This window comes from Rattus norvegicus, chromosome 3 (genome assembly GCF_021556685.1).
Source record: "Rattus norvegicus strain SHRSP/BbbUtx chromosome 3, alternate assembly SHRSP_T2T, whole genome shotgun sequence".
NCBI classification, from domain to species: domain Eukaryota; kingdom Metazoa; phylum Chordata; class Mammalia; order Rodentia; family Muridae; genus Rattus; species Rattus norvegicus.
In genome coordinates, this window is record NC_141536.1 from 8,196,984 (window position 1) to 8,215,718 (window position 18,735).

Consider the following 18,735-nt stretch of genomic DNA (forward strand, 5'->3'; position numbering starts at 1 on the left):
CATGCACACACACTCACTCATTCACACACACACAAGCTCACACACTCACACAAACACTCACATGCACATACACACACAACACGCTCACACACACCACTCACACAAACACACACACATCACTCACACAAACACACACACATGCTCACACACACTCACAAACACTCACATGCACACACACACTCACTCACACACACACTCACACACTCACATGCACACACACACTCACACACACCACTCACACAAACACTCACATGCACACACACACAGTCATTCACACATACACACAAGCTCACACACACTCACACAGACACTCACATGCACACACACACATACACACGCTCACACACACACATACACACGCTCACACACACCACTCACACAAACACACACACACACACACACACACTCACACAAACACATGCACACACACTCACTCATTCACACACACACAAGCTCACACACTCACACAAACACTCACATGCACATACACACACAACACGCTCACACACACCACTCACACAAACACACACACATCACTCACACAAACACACACACATGCTCACACACACTCACAAACACTCACATGCACACACACACTCACTCACACACACACTCACACACTCACATGCACACACACACTCACACACACCACTCACACAAACACTCACATGCACACACACACAGTCATTCACACATACACACAAGCTCACACACACTCACACAGACACTCACATGCACACACACACATACACACGCTCACACACACACATACACACGCTCACACACACCACTCACACAAACACACACACACACACACACACACACTCACACAAACACATGCACACACACTCACTCATTCACACACACACAAGCTCACACACTCACACAAACACTCACATGCACATACACACACAACACGCTCACACACACCACTCACACAAACACACACACATCACTCACACAAACACACACACATGCTCACACACACTCACAAACACTCACATGCACACACACACTCACTCACACACACACTCACACACTCACATGCACACACACACTCACACACACCACTCACACAAACACTCACATGCACACACACACAGTCATTCACACATACACACAAGCTCACACACACTCACACAGACACTCACATGCACACACACACATACACACGCTCACACACACACATACACACGCTCACACACACCACTCACACAACACACACACACACACACACTCACACAAACACATGCACACACACTCACTCATTCACACACACACAAGCTCACACACTCACACAAACACTCACATGCACATACACACACAACACGCTCACACACACCACTCACACAAACACACACACATCACTCACACAAACACACACACATGCTCACACACACTCACAAACACTCACATGCACACACACACTCACTCACACACACACTCACACACTCACATGCACACACACACTCACACACACCACTCACACAAACACTCACATGCACACACACACAGTCATTCACACATACACACAAGCTCACACACACTCACACAGACACTCACATGCACACACACACATACACACGCTCACACACACATACACACGCTCACACACACCACTCACACAAACACACACACACACACACACACACACTCACACAAACACATGCACACACACTCACTCATTCACACACACACAAGCTCACACACTCACACAAACACTCACATGCACATACACACACAACACGCTCACACACACCACTCACACAAACACACACACATCACTCACACAAACACACACACATGCTCACACACACTCACAAACACTCACATGCACACACACACTCACTCACACACACACTCACACACTCACATGCACACACACACTCACACACACCACTCACACAAACACTCACATGCACACACACACAGTCATTCACACATACACACAAGCTCACACACACTCACACAGACACTCACATGCACACACACACATACACACGCTCACACACACATACACACGCTCACACACACCACTCACACAAACACACACACACACACACACACTCACACAAACACATGCACACACACTCACTCATTCACACACACACAAGCTCACACACTCACACAAACACTCACATGCACATACACACACAACACGCTCACACACACCACTCACACAAACACACACACATCACTCACACAAACACACACACATGCTCACACACACTCACAAACACTCACATGCACACACACACTCACTCACACACACACTCACACACTCACATGCACACACACACTCACACACACCACTCACACAAACACTCACATGCACACACACACAGTCATTCACACATACACACAAGCTCACACACACTCACACAGACACTCACATGCACACACACACATACACACGCTCACACACACACATACACACGCTCACACACACCACTCACACAAACACACACACACACACACACACACACTCACACAAACACATGCACACACACTCACTCATTCACACACACACAAGCTCACACACTCACACAAACACTCACATGCACATACACACACAACACGCTCACACACACCACTCACACAAACACACACACATCACTCACACAAACACACACACATGCTCACACACACTCACAAACACTCACATGCACACACACACTCACTCACACACACACTCACACACTCACATGCACACACACACTCACACACACCACTCACACAAACACTCACATGCACACACACACAGTCATTCACACATACACACAAGCTCACACACACTCACACAGACACTCACATGCACACACACACATACACACGCTCACACACACATACACACGCTCACACACACCACTCACACAAACACACACACACACACACACACTCACACAAACACATGCACACACACTCACTCATTCACACACACACAAGCTCACACACTCACACAAACACTCACATGCACATACACACACAACACGCTCACACACACCACTCACACAAACACACACACATCACTCACACAAACACACACACATGCTCACACACACTCACAAACACTCACATGCACACACACACTCACTCACACACACACTCACACACTCACATGCACACACACACTCACACACACCACTCACACAAACACTCACATGCACACACACACAGTCATTCACACATACACACAAGCTCACACACACTCACACAGACACTCACATGCACACACACACATACACACGCTCACACACACACATACACACGCTCACACACACCACTCACACAAACACACACACACACACACACACTCACACAAACACATGCACACACACTCACTCATTCACACACACACAAGCTCACACACTCACACAAACACTCACATGCACATACACACACAACACGCTCACACACACCACTCACACAAACACACACACATCACTCACACAAACACACACACATGCTCACACACACTCACAAACACTCACATGCACACACACACTCACTCACACACACACTCACACACTCACATGCACACACACACTCACACACACCACTCACACAAACACTCACATGCACACACACACAGTCATTCACACATACACACAAGCTCACACACACTCACACAGACACTCACATGCACACACACACATACACACGCTCACACACACACATACACACGCTCACACACACCACTCACACAAACACACACACACACACACACACACACTCACACAAACACATGCACACACACTCACTCATTCACACACACACAAGCTCACACACTCACACAAACACTCACATGCACATACACACACAACACGCTCACACACACCACTCACACAAACACACACACATCACTCACACAAACACACACACATGCTCACACACACTCACAAACACTCACATGCACACACACACTCACTCACACACACACTCACACACTCACATGCACACACACACTCACACACACCACTCACACAAACACTCACATGCACACACACACAGTCATTCACACATACACACAAGCTCACACACACTCACACAGACACTCACATGCACACACACACATACACACGCTCACACACACACATACACACGCTCACACACACCACTCACACAAACACACACACACACACACACTCACACAAACACATGCACACACACTCACTCATTCACACACACACAAGCTCACACACTCACACAAACACTCACATGCACATACACACACAACACGCTCACACACACCACTCACACAAACACACACACATCACTCACACAAACACACACACATGCTCACACACACTCACAAACACTCACATGCACACACACACTCACTCACACACACACTCACACACTCACATGCACACACACACTCACACACACCACTCACACAAACACTCACATGCACACACACACAGTCATTCACACATACACACAAGCTCACACACACTCACACAGACACTCACATGCACACACACACATACACACGCTCACACACACACATACACACGCTCACACACACCACTCACACAAACACACACACACACACACACACACTCACACAAACACATGCACACACACTCACTCATTCACACACACACAAGCTCACACACTCACACAAACACTCACATGCACATACACACACAACACGCTCACACACACCACTCACACAAACACACACACATCACTCACACAAACACACACACATGCTCACACACACTCACAAACACTCACATGCACACACACACTCACTCACACACACACTCACACACTCACATGCACACACACACTCACACACACCACTCACACAAACACTCACATGCACACACACACAGTCATTCACACATACACACAAGCTCACACACACTCACACAGACACTCACATGCACACACACACATACACACGCTCACACACACACATACACACGCTCACACACACCACTCACACAAACACACACACACACACACACACACTCACACAAACACATGCACACACACTCACTCATTCACACACACACAAGCTCACACACTCACACAAACACTCACATGCACATACACACACAACACGCTCACACACACCACTCACACAAACACACACACATCACTCACACAAACACACACACATGCTCACACACACTCACAAACACTCACATGCACACACACACTCACTCACACACACACTCACACACTCACATGCACACACACACTCACACACACCACTCACACAAACACTCACATGCACACACACACAGTCATTCACACATACACACAAGCTCACACACACTCACACAGACACTCACATGCACACACACACATACACACGCTCACACACACACATACACACGCTCACACACACCACTCACACAAACACACACACACACACACACACACTCACACAAACACATGCACACACACTCACTCATTCACACACACACAAGCTCACACACTCACACAAACACTCACATGCACATACACACACAACACGCTCACACACACCACTCACACAAACACACACACATCACTCACACAAACACACACACATGCTCACACACACTCACAAACACTCACATGCACACACACACTCACTCACACACACACTCACACACTCACATGCACACACACACTCACACACACCACTCACACAAACACTCACATGCACACACACACAGTCATTCACACATACACACAAGCTCACACACACTCACACAGACACTCACATGCACACACACACATACACACGCTCACACACACATACACACGCTCACACACACCACTCACACAAACACACACACACACACACACACACTCACACAAACACATGCACACACACTCACTCATTCACACACACACAAGCTCACACACTCACACAAACACTCACATGCACATACACACACAACACGCTCACACACACCACTCACACAAACACACACACATCACTCACACAAACACACACACATGCTCACACACACTCACAAACACTCACATGCACACACACACTCACTCACACACACACTCACACACTCACATGCACACACACACTCACACACACCACTCACACAAACACTCACATGCACACACACACAGTCATTCACACATACACACAAGCTCACACACACTCACACAGACACTCACATGCACACACACACATACACACGCTCACACACACACATACACACGCTCACACACACCACTCACACAAACACACACACACACACACACACTCACACAAACACATGCACACACACTCACTCATTCACACACACACAAGCTCACACACTCACACAAACACTCACATGCACATACACACACAACACGCTCACACACACCACTCACACAAACACACACACATCACTCACACAAACACACACACATGCTCACACACACTCACAAACACTCACATGCACACACACACTCACTCACACACACACTCACACACTCACATGCACACACACACTCACACACACCACTCACACAAACACTCACATGCACACACACACAGTCATTCACACATACACACAAGCTCACACACACTCACACAGACACTCACATGCACACACACACATACACACGCTCACACACACACATACACACGCTCACACACACCACTCACACAAACACACACACACACACACACACACTCACACAAACACATGCACACACACTCACTCATTCACACACACACAAGCTCACACACTCACACAAACACTCACATGCACATACACACACAACACGCTCACACACACCACTCACACAAACACACACACATGCTCACACACACTCACAAACACTCACATGCACACACACACTCACTCACACACACACTCACACACTCACATGCACACACACACTCACACACACCACTCACACAAACACTCACATGCACACACACACAGTCATTCACACATACACACAAGCTCACACACACTCACACAGACACTCACATGCACACACACACATACACACGCTCACACACACACATACACACGCTCACACACACCACTCACACAAACACACACACACACACACACACTCACACAAACACATGCACACACACTCACTCATTCACACACACACAAGCTCACACACTCACACAAACACTCACATGCACATACACACACAACACGCTCACACACACCACTCACACAAACACACACACATCACTCACACAAACACACACACATGCTCACACACACTCACAAACACTCACATGCACACACACACTCACTCACACACACACTCACACACTCACATGCACACACACACTCACACACACCACTCACACAAACACTCACATGCACACACACACAGTCATTCACACATACACACAAGCTCACACACACTCACACAGACACTCACATGCACACACACACATACACACGCTCACACACACATACACACGCTCACACACACCACTCACACAAACACACACACACACACACACACTCACACAAACACATGCACACACACTCACTCATTCACACACACACAAGCTCACACACTCACACAAACACTCACATGCACATACACACACAACACGCTCACACACACCACTCACACAAACACACACACATCACTCACACAAACACACACACATGCTCACACACACTCACAAACACTCACATGCACACACACACTCACTCACACACACACTCACACACTCACATGCACACACACACTCACACACACCACTCACACAAACACTCACATGCACACACACACAGTCATTCACACATACACACAAGCTCACACACACTCACACAGACACTCACATGCACACACACACATACACACGCTCACACACACACATACACACGCTCACACACACCACTCACACAAACACACACACACACACACACACACGCGCGCGCGCGCGCGCTTCTGGACCGTGGGAAAACCTGCTCTAGGGAGCAGGCTGCCGCCCAGATTTCTTCCTGAACTTGATCAAACACAGATGTTTCTCTAGGAACGTCAGTGGCCTCCATGCAGCCTGCGGCTCCCTGGCCTCCCTGTGGCTGGGCTGTGATTCATACAGGGTGACCCACATGTGGTGTTAAGGCAGGAGGCCCAGAGCCAAACTATGGCCTCAGTGCCTGGGTATCATCTTGGGAGGACAGTCCTTTGTCCTCCCACTCAGGTCTAAGGGGTGGGCATAGCCACATCTCAGAATCCTCAGCTGACTGCACAGAGCACGTCACTCACACATGTGGCAGGACCTGCCTCCCCAGGCCTGTGCTGGGGCTCGGCTCAGGCTGGTCTCTGGCACTACCTGTGGTAGAATTTGTTCAGCAAATTAGCAGCGACCTCAGATGATGACAAGGGGCTCATTTACCTGGTTCAAAAGGGCAGTACTACAAGCACTTCAGTTGCATAGGGACACCAAGCCAGGTGATGGGATAAACCAGTGGAAACCCAATGACAGCTCCTCCTATCTGCCTGTTAGGGCAGGGCTGGAACCAGCGTTTGGCCCCGTTCCATAACCGGACACAGGCATTCTTACCTGTGTCTCAGCAGTGGACGTAGCTCACCTGGTGAGTACCAACCAAATAAACTACTTTAGGAGGTTTGGGGGAAGGAGGAGAATTAGCCTAGTTAATTCACTCTAGAGTGCAGATGGCAGGAGCCTTCTACCCAGAGCACTTCAGGTCTGGGGACTGCAACAAAATGGCACAGTCTAGGGGCTGGAGAGATGACTCAGCAGTTAAGAGCCTTTCCAGAGGACCCAGGTTCAGTTCCCAGCACCCGCACTGTAACTCCAGCTCCAGAAGATCCAACACCCTCACTCAGACCCACACGCAGACAACACCAATGCTCATAAAATAAAAAATAAATCAATAATTAAAGAAATAAAAGGTCCGTCTAGAGGTGAGGTCCCTGGGGAAGGGGCAAGTCCTAGAATCCCATAGCCCCTATATGCCAAGTCCATCCAACCATCCCTACCCCTTCCACTGGGGACTCCTGTGTTGGCTAGGGATACAGTTTTGCAGGAGACATTACATCCCTCTGAGCATCGGAGACAACCGAAGGGTAGTCTCTACCTCTAAGGTCCTCACCTCACAGAGCTTGGTGTCCCTCCCAAGGAATAGCCTGTGCCTATTTGTAGACTGGTAGGCCTGCTCAAAGCTCCTAGTCTGTGGAGGGAAAAACCACAGCACAAGCCTATGGAAGGCAGAGCCAAAGCTTCCCTCCCTACTGCTCCTACACACTGTTCCTGCTGGCTAAGGCTCCCTGCCTGTAGACCCATCCAGGCTACTGTAGATGCCACCCTGTGGTGGGCCTCATGCTAAGCTGTGGAAGGCCTAGGGCACTCAGACACACGGTTCCCCAAGCTTTACTCTTTAGAGACTCCAGCAGTCCATTTTCCCTAGCTTCCCATCTCCTCATAGCTGAGTGCCTAGTTGTGCGGCTGCCTTGCCTGCCCTAGATCCTAGGCTCCAGAGCATACATACAAAGCCCTCAACAAAAACCCTCCACTTCCATTGTCCTGTACTAGCTCTTCCACTAGCTTTTCCTCCATTAGTAAGGCCAAGAGGCTAGATGGCTGTTGGAAGGCAAGACAAGGCTGGCTGGCTGTGAGTCTGCCATGGGCACTGGGCACTGTGGGGCCTTGGGCACATTATCAGTGACTGACATGGGAGCACACCAGGTCCCACTCAGGGAGCAGAGGCCCAGAGATGTACGTTCTGGCCCCTTGGTGCAGAGCTGGCTCCCATGGTGGCAAAGAGAGACCCTGACGTCATCCATGCTCAGAAAGCAGAACTCAGTGTCAACTTCACTCACAGGACATGGGACAGCAAAGGCTCAGGGACAGAGGGCAGGCAGCTCAGTGGCTGCCGGGGAGGGGAAGGGAGTGGGAAGCAGCTGCCTTCGGGCGATTAAGGAGTCTGGAACTGGATAGGTGGGCTGGTTATGCAATCCATGCCTCTCTACTAAGTATGTGGGTTGTGCAGTTTCCATGGCTCGAATGGCATATTTCACAAAATGCGTAATCTACCACCCCAGAGCTCCATCTCCCCAATCAGTCCTCAGAATCCTAGACTCTGGTACAGCTAGAGAGTGTGGGGTAAGGCCACAAGGAAGACATCCACTGCCCTCCCACCCTGCCAATCACTCCCCCTTCCAGCAGGGATGTCCCCAGCCTGAGGCTAAAATATGTCCCAGCTCCCAGAACTGGCACTGCCACATGGATAGTCCATCCCAGGAGCTGCTACCTCCAACAGCAGCCTAGATATGGCAGAGAAGGGTCCGGTGCCCTCTCGTGCAGAAAGGGTAAACTGAGACTGGAGTACAGTTCATCGCAACCAGCTGGGCTGTGTCTTCCACCCAGCAGGTGTCAGGGTGTGCCATGCCTGGGAAACAAGGGGGATCAGACACGTCCTGACCTAGTCACCACGATGCCCTGAAGCCAGCCGCTCGTTAAAACCGGTGATGATTCCCCCTCAGCCTCTGGGAAAGGTCTGGAAAGTTCTGGATACGCCTGCACATGAAGGTGAGAGCTGATGCAAGCTGCCCGTAGGTCCCCCATCCCCCAAGCCTCTTCACCCTTAGCCTTGGTTTTTTTCCCACCTATAAACTGGAGATGAAACAAGCAGGGTGGGCCAGGCCCTCTGGGAAAACCCGACCCTCTGCCACCAAGTTTGCAGGGCTGATCACAGCCCTGAGAGAGCTGCCGCCTTCATGTTTTTGAGGAAAGCAACGTGGACGCCACTTGACTACAAAGCCACATCCTCTCACCATTTAGAGATGACACACGAAGCACAACCCTCCCCACACACAAGACAGCCCAACCCCTCAGCCTAGCCTGCCTGCCCTCTGGGCCCTCTCTGACCGTGATGTCTACTCTCCCACCACAGGGGCCAGGAGCAAGGGCCAGAACCATCTTCCCCGGTGAAGCTTCTATCTTTGACCCTGGACATGGAAACTTGTGGAGACCCCTCTACCTCTGCCCACCTTCTGGGGATCCCAATAGCCAGCTCTGGTTATCTACACCCTGCGCAGCTCCTTGAAACAGGGCTCTCCTGTCTGCCCTACCCCACCCTCTTCCTGCTGAGGTCACGGCTTGCTCTGTCTCTCCCTTTCAGCTTTATTATTACTCCCTCAATGGAAAAACTATTGGCTGCTGGCCAGAGGCAGGGCTGCCCACAGAGGCGTTTTCCTTCATGGAACATCTCGCCTCTGCTCAGGTGTTCCAGTACCTGGACGTCTCCCCACAGGTTCCGTGACAAGTGAGGTTGTGAGGCTGTTTTGTTTTGTTGTTTTTTTTTAACCTGTTTTTCTAACCTCACGTCCTTGAAGGCCAGACATGGCACTGCACAGACAGGCAGGCCAGGGACAGCCTTGGCTCTCCTACTGGGTCGGATGGGACCAGCCCAAGATGGCATGTGACTCAATGGAACAGTAGCAGGGCCGGGTGACAGAAGACAGAGAACATTCCGTTGGGTCCCTCCTCAGCCCACCAATCACTTCCGGCCTCGCCCCTGCTTCCTCATCAAACAGGCGGGAAGTGATGGGCCAGGGATGTGGCTACGACGCACACTCTGGAGGGAGGAAGGGAGGGAATGGCATCAGTTGCAACACTGCATGGCCAAGCATGGCTAACTTCTCTCCCTGTGCCTGATCCTGGTGGATCTGCTGAGAGCCCTGTCAGGCCATGGTGGGGCAGGCCTACCACGTACATGAATATCACATGCACGCTGGATGACTTACTCCTGAGTGGTCCTGTCCCAGTTCTAGGCTTTCCCTAGAGCGGAACTCAAAGCACAGTAGTTGCTTTAAGGTGTCTGAGGGACCAGCGAGATGGTTCGGAGAGTAAAGGCATTTACTTCACAAGCCTGACTACCTGATTTTGATCCCCAGATCTCTCACTGGAAGGAGAGAACTATCTCGCAGAAGTCGTCCTGGGACTTCCATACGTATACTTGCTCTGAGTGCACAGACACAGAAAGTCCAAAAAAGGAAATCGAAAGATCTGACAACTGCAGCCCCGTCCCCAGCTAGAATCCTCAGAGCCAGCCAGCTCGGCCGTCCCTAAACGGTAACCACCCAGATAGCAGATAGGTAAACAGACCCACCGGATAGCACTCCTGGGATGGTGAATTAATTCATCACCCAACTTAGTATAGGAAAATGAGGCACTTGAAACCAGCCCCATGAGCTCGCCAGCAGAGTGGGAAAAGGACACGAACGTTCTAGTGCTACCCACCCCTTTCATAGCTCTTACGCAATCCTTGCGTACCACCAAGATATCAGTTCTGATTCTGCCCTGACTTGAAGATGGTAAAGTTAAGGTCAGACCTCTCAAACATAGGATGTCCCAAGATTATCACCCACCACACTGAGTTTCTCTGGGCATAGTTCACCTGACTTCTAAATGCATTTAAAATGCAAGTCCTCCTCACATCTGACTTAGCCACCAGTGAAGGTGGCCTTAGTCTCCCTAACACTATTCCTGAGCTCCCTCAGTTCAGAGCCTTCAGCCCCTTATAAACCCTTTTGAGCTGAACTCATATCCACTCAAGTGTATAGGTTCTTGTGGCTCTTCAAATGATCGCCTTTTGTCAGCATTCCCTCTCAGCACACATTAGGCCTACAAGAAAGGTATGGTGAGCCTCAAACTTTCCCCCAAAGGGCTTCTGATATCCCACAACACACAGCAGCTGCCCAGACTGTTCTCTGTCTATGGGGTACCAAGTCAGGCCTTTCCTACATGGTCACTGGCTAGCTAGACTAGACCTCAGTGGTACTCTAGTACTTAAGACAAGGAACTTGGGGGGTTGGGGATTTAGCTCAGTGGTAGAGCACTTGCCTAGCAAGTGCAAGGCCCTGGGTTCCGTCCCCAGCTCCGGAAAAAAAAAAAAAAAAAAAGACAAGGAACTTGGTACCAAGAGGATTCACTTCGAAATCACGAGGCCTGAAGTTCCCTGCCCAGCAGCTTTTGGGAGCAGGTTCTCTGTTCAGGTAGAAAAGATGATTTACAAGGTACCAATTCGCTGTCCTATGACTCCATGGTTCCCAGGTTCTCAGAGCAGGCAGCACAAGAAGCTGAAAACCATTAGGATTGTGGTTAGGTGTGACAGAAGTCTACAGGTTCCAAGCTATGAGGAAAGGGGGAGCTGCCTCTTCCCAGTCAGGAGAGGTGGATCCCTCTGTGTGCGCTCTGGCAAACTCTTGGGCAGGCCTCCGGCGGACATGGGAAGAAGTAATCTGGGATGGAAACATAGATACCACCATGGAACGGGCTAGGACCTGCAAGCACCCAAGCCTATGCAGTGAGCTGAACCCCTCTGTGGATTGGCTGTAAGCCCCCCACCCCAAATTGCACAGTGAGTCCAGACCTGTGCCTATCACCAGCCAGGCCTGGTTGTAGCCTTGGCCTCCAGCTCTGCTGACCAGAAGTGAGCATATCTCTTTCATCTCATTGGACTTACGGAGTGAGCACAATGGGGCCTCTGTGGATAGAACTCAGTGGAACTCTGAGCCAAACTGAAGCGAGTTTTCTGCCAAGGAGGAAGGGCCTTAGGATCTAGTGCAAGACAGAAGGCCTGGCACTGAGATCCTTTCAGTGGCCTGGCCTGTACTGCAAGGGATTTGTAAGCAGCTTCCCCAACTCTGGGAGGTGGGAAAGAAAGCACAGCACCATTGTGCCTTTGGCTCAAGAGGTCTTCACACAGATACTAAGACACGAGCTATTGGGGGACTGCAGCAAAGGGACTGTACCCCCATGCACGACTCTACCAAGTATGGCAGGCAGCAGACCAGACCGTGCCCCTTTTCTGGTGGGGCTAAGAAGAAACTACCCTCAATTTCTCCAGTCTGGCAGGACCCCTCCAAGTCCTGGGCAGAAGGAAGAAGCCTTTCAGCCCTGCCCTGCGAGTGAGGCAGGCAGAGCAAGGAGCACAGTGGCGGGGGAAGGGGGTTGTACATTCTGGGAAGCCACGCATAATTAATCACACAGCATTAATCGTCTCCCAACAATAGCTGCTGCCCTTCTACTGAATCCCAGCTGTCGGCCTCTGAATGGAAGGAAATAAGATTTAGGGCATCAAGCGTCCGTGAGGCTTCTGCAAGGGGGAGAGAGGCCCCCCCCAAAAAAAAGCAAAAAAAAAAGTAGTGTGCATTCATTAGTGTCTGACAGAGGCACAATCGGCTTTGTCCAATAAACTGCTCACAGACCAGCTTAATTGGCTTCAGTACAGGGCGGGCCAGCCAGGGAGGTGGGGCTGCAGCCCACAGGCTGGGTACTGGAGGCAGCAGCACCGTTGTCAAGGGGATGGGCCCTTCAGCAGTTGGAATGAGGGCGCGCCATGCAGGCTGGAGCCTTCTCTGTCTCCAGCCTCCAGGGGAGGCCTCAGCTTCCAGCACCTTGCTAGTCTCATCGGGGAGGAGCTCAAGTTGAAAGGCACGAGCCCTAGCACCAGCAGACTTCCCCTGGCTGCCTACTCCTTCCCATCCCCAAATCACGCCAGCTGCACAGTTGATGGCCTGAGGCTGAGGACCCCTGGAACACAGTGCAGAGGTGGGGCTGCAGCTGCCAAGACAGAAGACAGACTCCAGCACTTACACCCACCACCCAGACAGCAGTACCAACAAGGACCATTCTAACTTCTCCTAACCTCAGGGAGAGGTGGATCTTGTCTTAAAATAGGAAATTTCCACTGGGCAGAGGCAGGCAGATCTCTTGAGTTCAAAGTCTACATAGTGAAGTTTGAGGACAGCCAGAGATACATTGTGAGATATTGTCTACAAAAAAACCAACCAAACAAACAAACAAACAAAAAAAAAAAAAACCCAAAACACCAGTACCAACAAAACCAGAACACACGCAATACTCAATTTCCTGCCTAGGGCACTCTTGCTCAGAATGGGATCTCAGGTGACAAGGGGCGGGGGCTCAGACTTTCAGTCTCATCACCAAAAACAACTGTTTCTCAAGTATTTTAAACAGGAATTAGGGTGCCGTGGATTCCCAGGAGCCTGAGGGCCCACGAGGGAGCGTGCCAACCTCCAGGGGCCAGAGTAGCTCCACACGAGGCATAATTGCTGGTGATTAAGTAATTGCCAGACTTTGTCCAATAAAAGTCAGCACGTGACTGCACTCAACCTCTGGGCTGTCTTCCGAAGACAATAGCCCAGTGTTCTGTCCCCAGAAGGCAGGGGCTCTGCTCTGACAAAAGCAACAGGTCCCCTCAGGGGCGGTACTCACACACAGGCTTCAGTGCCGTTGGCCACTTCGCACCTCCCTCCATTCAGGCAGGTCCCACTTGGCTGGGAGCATCTCAAGCCTGGGAAAGGGTCAGAAGAGAGAGGTCAGTCTCGGTCCTGCCGGTGGACGGAGACTAAAGCCATGGTGCCTATGTACTAGAGTTACTGGCAGTCCGGAGGTGAAGCGTGGGAGGGGGAGCTTCTGGGTAGCCCTTACGGATCAATGTTCTGCTCACAGCGTGGCAGTCAAAAACTAGTGGGGAAGGGATAGGCTGGCTATGTGGCAGGTGTACAGCCCCATTCACAGTGAGGCGAAGTGGACGGCAACAGAAAAACTTAGGAAATTCTCCCAAACTTCTAACCACGCAGTCGAAGTGGGAGTGGATTAAGGAGCCCAGAAAAAGCCCCCGACCAACCTCCACCCTTGCTTCAGTTCAAACACAAGATACGAGGGGGCCGCAGGAGGGAGGGGGTGGCCACACTCAGCTCCCCGGATCGTGGGAAAAAGCGACAGCTGCGGAGCCCGCCACCCCGCCCTCCAACAAAGCGCCGGCCCGGGAATCAGAGCGGCCCATTGTCGCGCCAGGGCCGCCTCCTGGGGCAGCGGGGCCGCACCCGGAGACCTGCCCCGCCTCCTCCGACACCCAATACCTGTTCGCAGGCATCTCCAGGGGCAGCCCCCGCCGCACCCAGGGAGGGGGTCTTAGAAACCTCACTTAGAAGGAATTCCACCCTATTCTCGGGAAGGGGCTATTAATCAAGCCCCTCCCACCCCATCTTAAGAAATTAAGCCCCGAAGTGGGGGCCAAACTGGAGCATCACATAAAACCCCACTTTTAAGGAAAGGGTAGGCAGTTCTCTCCAACTACTGGGAGAAGAGTGCAGTTGGTTACTACGACAGGAGTCCCCAGTTCCTGGAGCCGGCAGGGAAATAAGCGCCCCACCCCCACCCCCGTTCCAATCGGCGCAGGATTTCCAAACTTCCAAAGTGAGTCAGTCCCACCCCCACCCTAGGCTGCCGCTTGCACATCGCCCCTCTTCTAAAGTTTGATTCCGGCTAGGGGACAGTGATCCTGAAACCCCATACTAGAAGTCAGGGCACATCGTCTCCGCCCTGCTCTAAGTAAGCAACGCGAGCATAGCGCCCCTGACCTCATACTGCACCCCAACATCCGCCCCAGCACGGGCCGGAGGCAAAAAAGAAAGAAAATAAATGGTCCCAAGAAGCAACAGGAAACCAAAACCGATTCGATTCAAATCGAAAAGTAGCAGGCGCAAGCAGCATGTCCGCCCCCGAGGCGAGCCCCAGGAGTGTCTGCCCAAGTGCGAGCCAGGGCTGGGCCTCCCGGGCCACCCGGCCTCGAAGCCCCAGAGCCCCATACCAAACTTTCAGCGTCTTTGGGCGCTATGAGAAAAATCGGTACCCCTGGAAGGAGGAGTCCCTCTCATACACCAGGACATCAGGTTCCATGTCCCGTCCACCCGCTCTGGCATCTGGTCCCTTAATCCTATCTACCCAGAGAGTGCGCAGGGCGCACCAGAAGTTTCCGAAGGGCGCCCGAAGTTGCGGGCTCGCGGGCGCCTACCTCTTGCGGCGAGCGCGGGCAGCAGCGTTAGGCAGAGCAAGGGCGCCAGGAGCCGCGGCATGCCTGCTCGCCAGCTGCCCGCTGCCGGGGCGGCGGCCTCTTGAGGTGGCCGGCGGGGATCGGACGTTCACGCGCACCACGGGCGGTCCCGCGGGCGTCCACCCGCTGCTGCCCTCTTTCCTGGCGGGTGGGCGGCGCTGGGCTCTCAGGGTCTCCCCGGCACTACAGGCACCCAGGCTCGTTCCTTCACTGCGCTCGCACCCGCGCCCTGCGCCCCACGCCCCTGCGCTCCCTCCCGCGGCAGAGGCACTAGTGAGGCTCAGGGCAGGCGTGCGCTCCGCCCCCGTGCGGGCCCGCCCCTGCCCCGCCCCATCCCACCGCGCTCCGCCCCCGGTTCCTGCGCACCCTTACTCCCCTTGTGGACCCTGTCTCTCTCAACGCTTTGGTGGGCTCTGCGCCTCCCCGGGCTAGGGAGAGCGTCTCTAGTCAGGATCTTATGGTTCACAAGACAAGAAGGCATGGTGTAGGGAACAGGCACCTAGGGACTACTTCTTGTTCGAAAGTTTACATAGACCAAAAGTTTGAACTGGGGCTGCGGAAGGATCAGGTTTTGTGTGTAGCGGCCCTTGGCGACATTTGGCCAGAATTTGCATTTCAATAGTAGAGGAGGTGCGGGTCTGGTGGGAAAGGCGTAGCTGCACCAGGAACCAGCTCTACCCTGGAGTTAGGTCTGGGGCCGTGGGCAGGATCAGCTGAAGTCAAGTTTTGGGGACTCCCGGGGTAGGAGTTTAGATGTGGCACCCTGACAGCGTTTCGTGCGTCCTAACCCTGGGGCTCCACTCTTGGGAGTCGTTTGGTCTTGGCTATAGGCATCAGGAGGATTGAGGCCAGGCACTCTTAGCCATGACTTCCGGAACGCTTGACCTTAAAGGATGGTGGCATCGCGCCCGCAGCCTCTGTAGAAGGGAGCTCGGGGCTCCCCAAGGGAACTCCCCAAGGACCGGTGCCTTGCTAGACAGATTGCGCTCTCCAGTCCCAGCAGGGACCCGAGTCTAGACGTTCCACGGTAACTCTTCTCACTGGTCCCTGGCTCTGCCACTTAGGTGGCCCGGAAAAGTGCTGTCCCATTACAATGATGCTAGCGCCAGCACGGCTTCTCGTGTTTTAAATCTCTCCACCTTGAGGTTTGGACATCCTGTGCTAAGCTGCTTAGCACTGGACATCCAAGATATCTTCCTAATCCCTTTGCGGCCAAAATTCAATGGAATTTGGCACAAACAACACCTTCCCATCCCAAAACAGGATGGTGAGTGTGACACAGGGTAAGGGCCCAGGCTTATATTGTCCTACGAGCCTCCCATCTCCCTTGCCACACCTGTCTCTAGAAGGCACTGAAGGGCCAGTGCCAACAGCTGTCCAGGCCCCCACTCTCCTGCTCCTCTCAGAAGCTGGCCTCAAGCCTGGGGGTTGGCAACACGGGGTCAACACCCGCGAGAAAAATCGCCCAATGCTACAGAAATATTTATATAAGAGATCTGCAGCCCCGGAGAGCAGTTTCCATAGAAGGAACGTCTGGCTCTCAAGTGCCCCTTCTGAGATGGGTCCTGAAGGCCTCTGGCTGTCTGGGTGTGTGGCAACTCTTTTCCAGCTTCACCAGCACGTGCTACCCAACCTGACTTGGATACAAAGAAGGCCTCATCCTTCTGGAGTCTGGGGGAGTGGCTGTCCTGACAGCATCTGCCATCCGTCTGTCCATGGGTGTCTGTACCTCTTCCACTGTCTCTGTCCAGCAATGAATATGGCTGTACATTGGACCAGCTGAACACAGACACTTGTTGGCTCTTTTTGTAGGTAGAGGCCAAGCACACAGGCAGGGGGACTTAGCTGTAGAACCCTCAGATAGCTGGGCCAGAAAAAAGGCCTGGGTGGGGGCAGGGCTGAGGTT

The 18,735-nt window shown here is 52.1% G+C and overlaps 1 protein-coding gene across 2 annotated transcripts in view; it reads right to left on the minus strand.

The window, feature by feature from the left end:
• Notch1 (notch receptor 1) overlaps window positions 1–17,101 on the minus strand; it is a 56,157-nt gene extending 39,056 nt beyond the window's left edge. Inside the window, exons 1-2 of one of the 2 annotated variants that reach the window (XR_015682082.1) lie at window positions 16,791–17,101; window positions 15,206–15,284 (exon numbers count right to left, since the gene is read on the minus strand). Coding sequence is in view for 1 of the 2 variants with exons in the window: in NM_001105721.1 (NP_001099191.1) it covers window positions 15,206–15,284; window positions 16,791–16,851 (140 nt within the window). In the remaining variant the exon portion in view is untranslated. 2 annotated transcript variants of the gene reach the window in all.
• Between the last annotated feature and the right edge of the window lie 1,634 nt (window positions 17,102–18,735).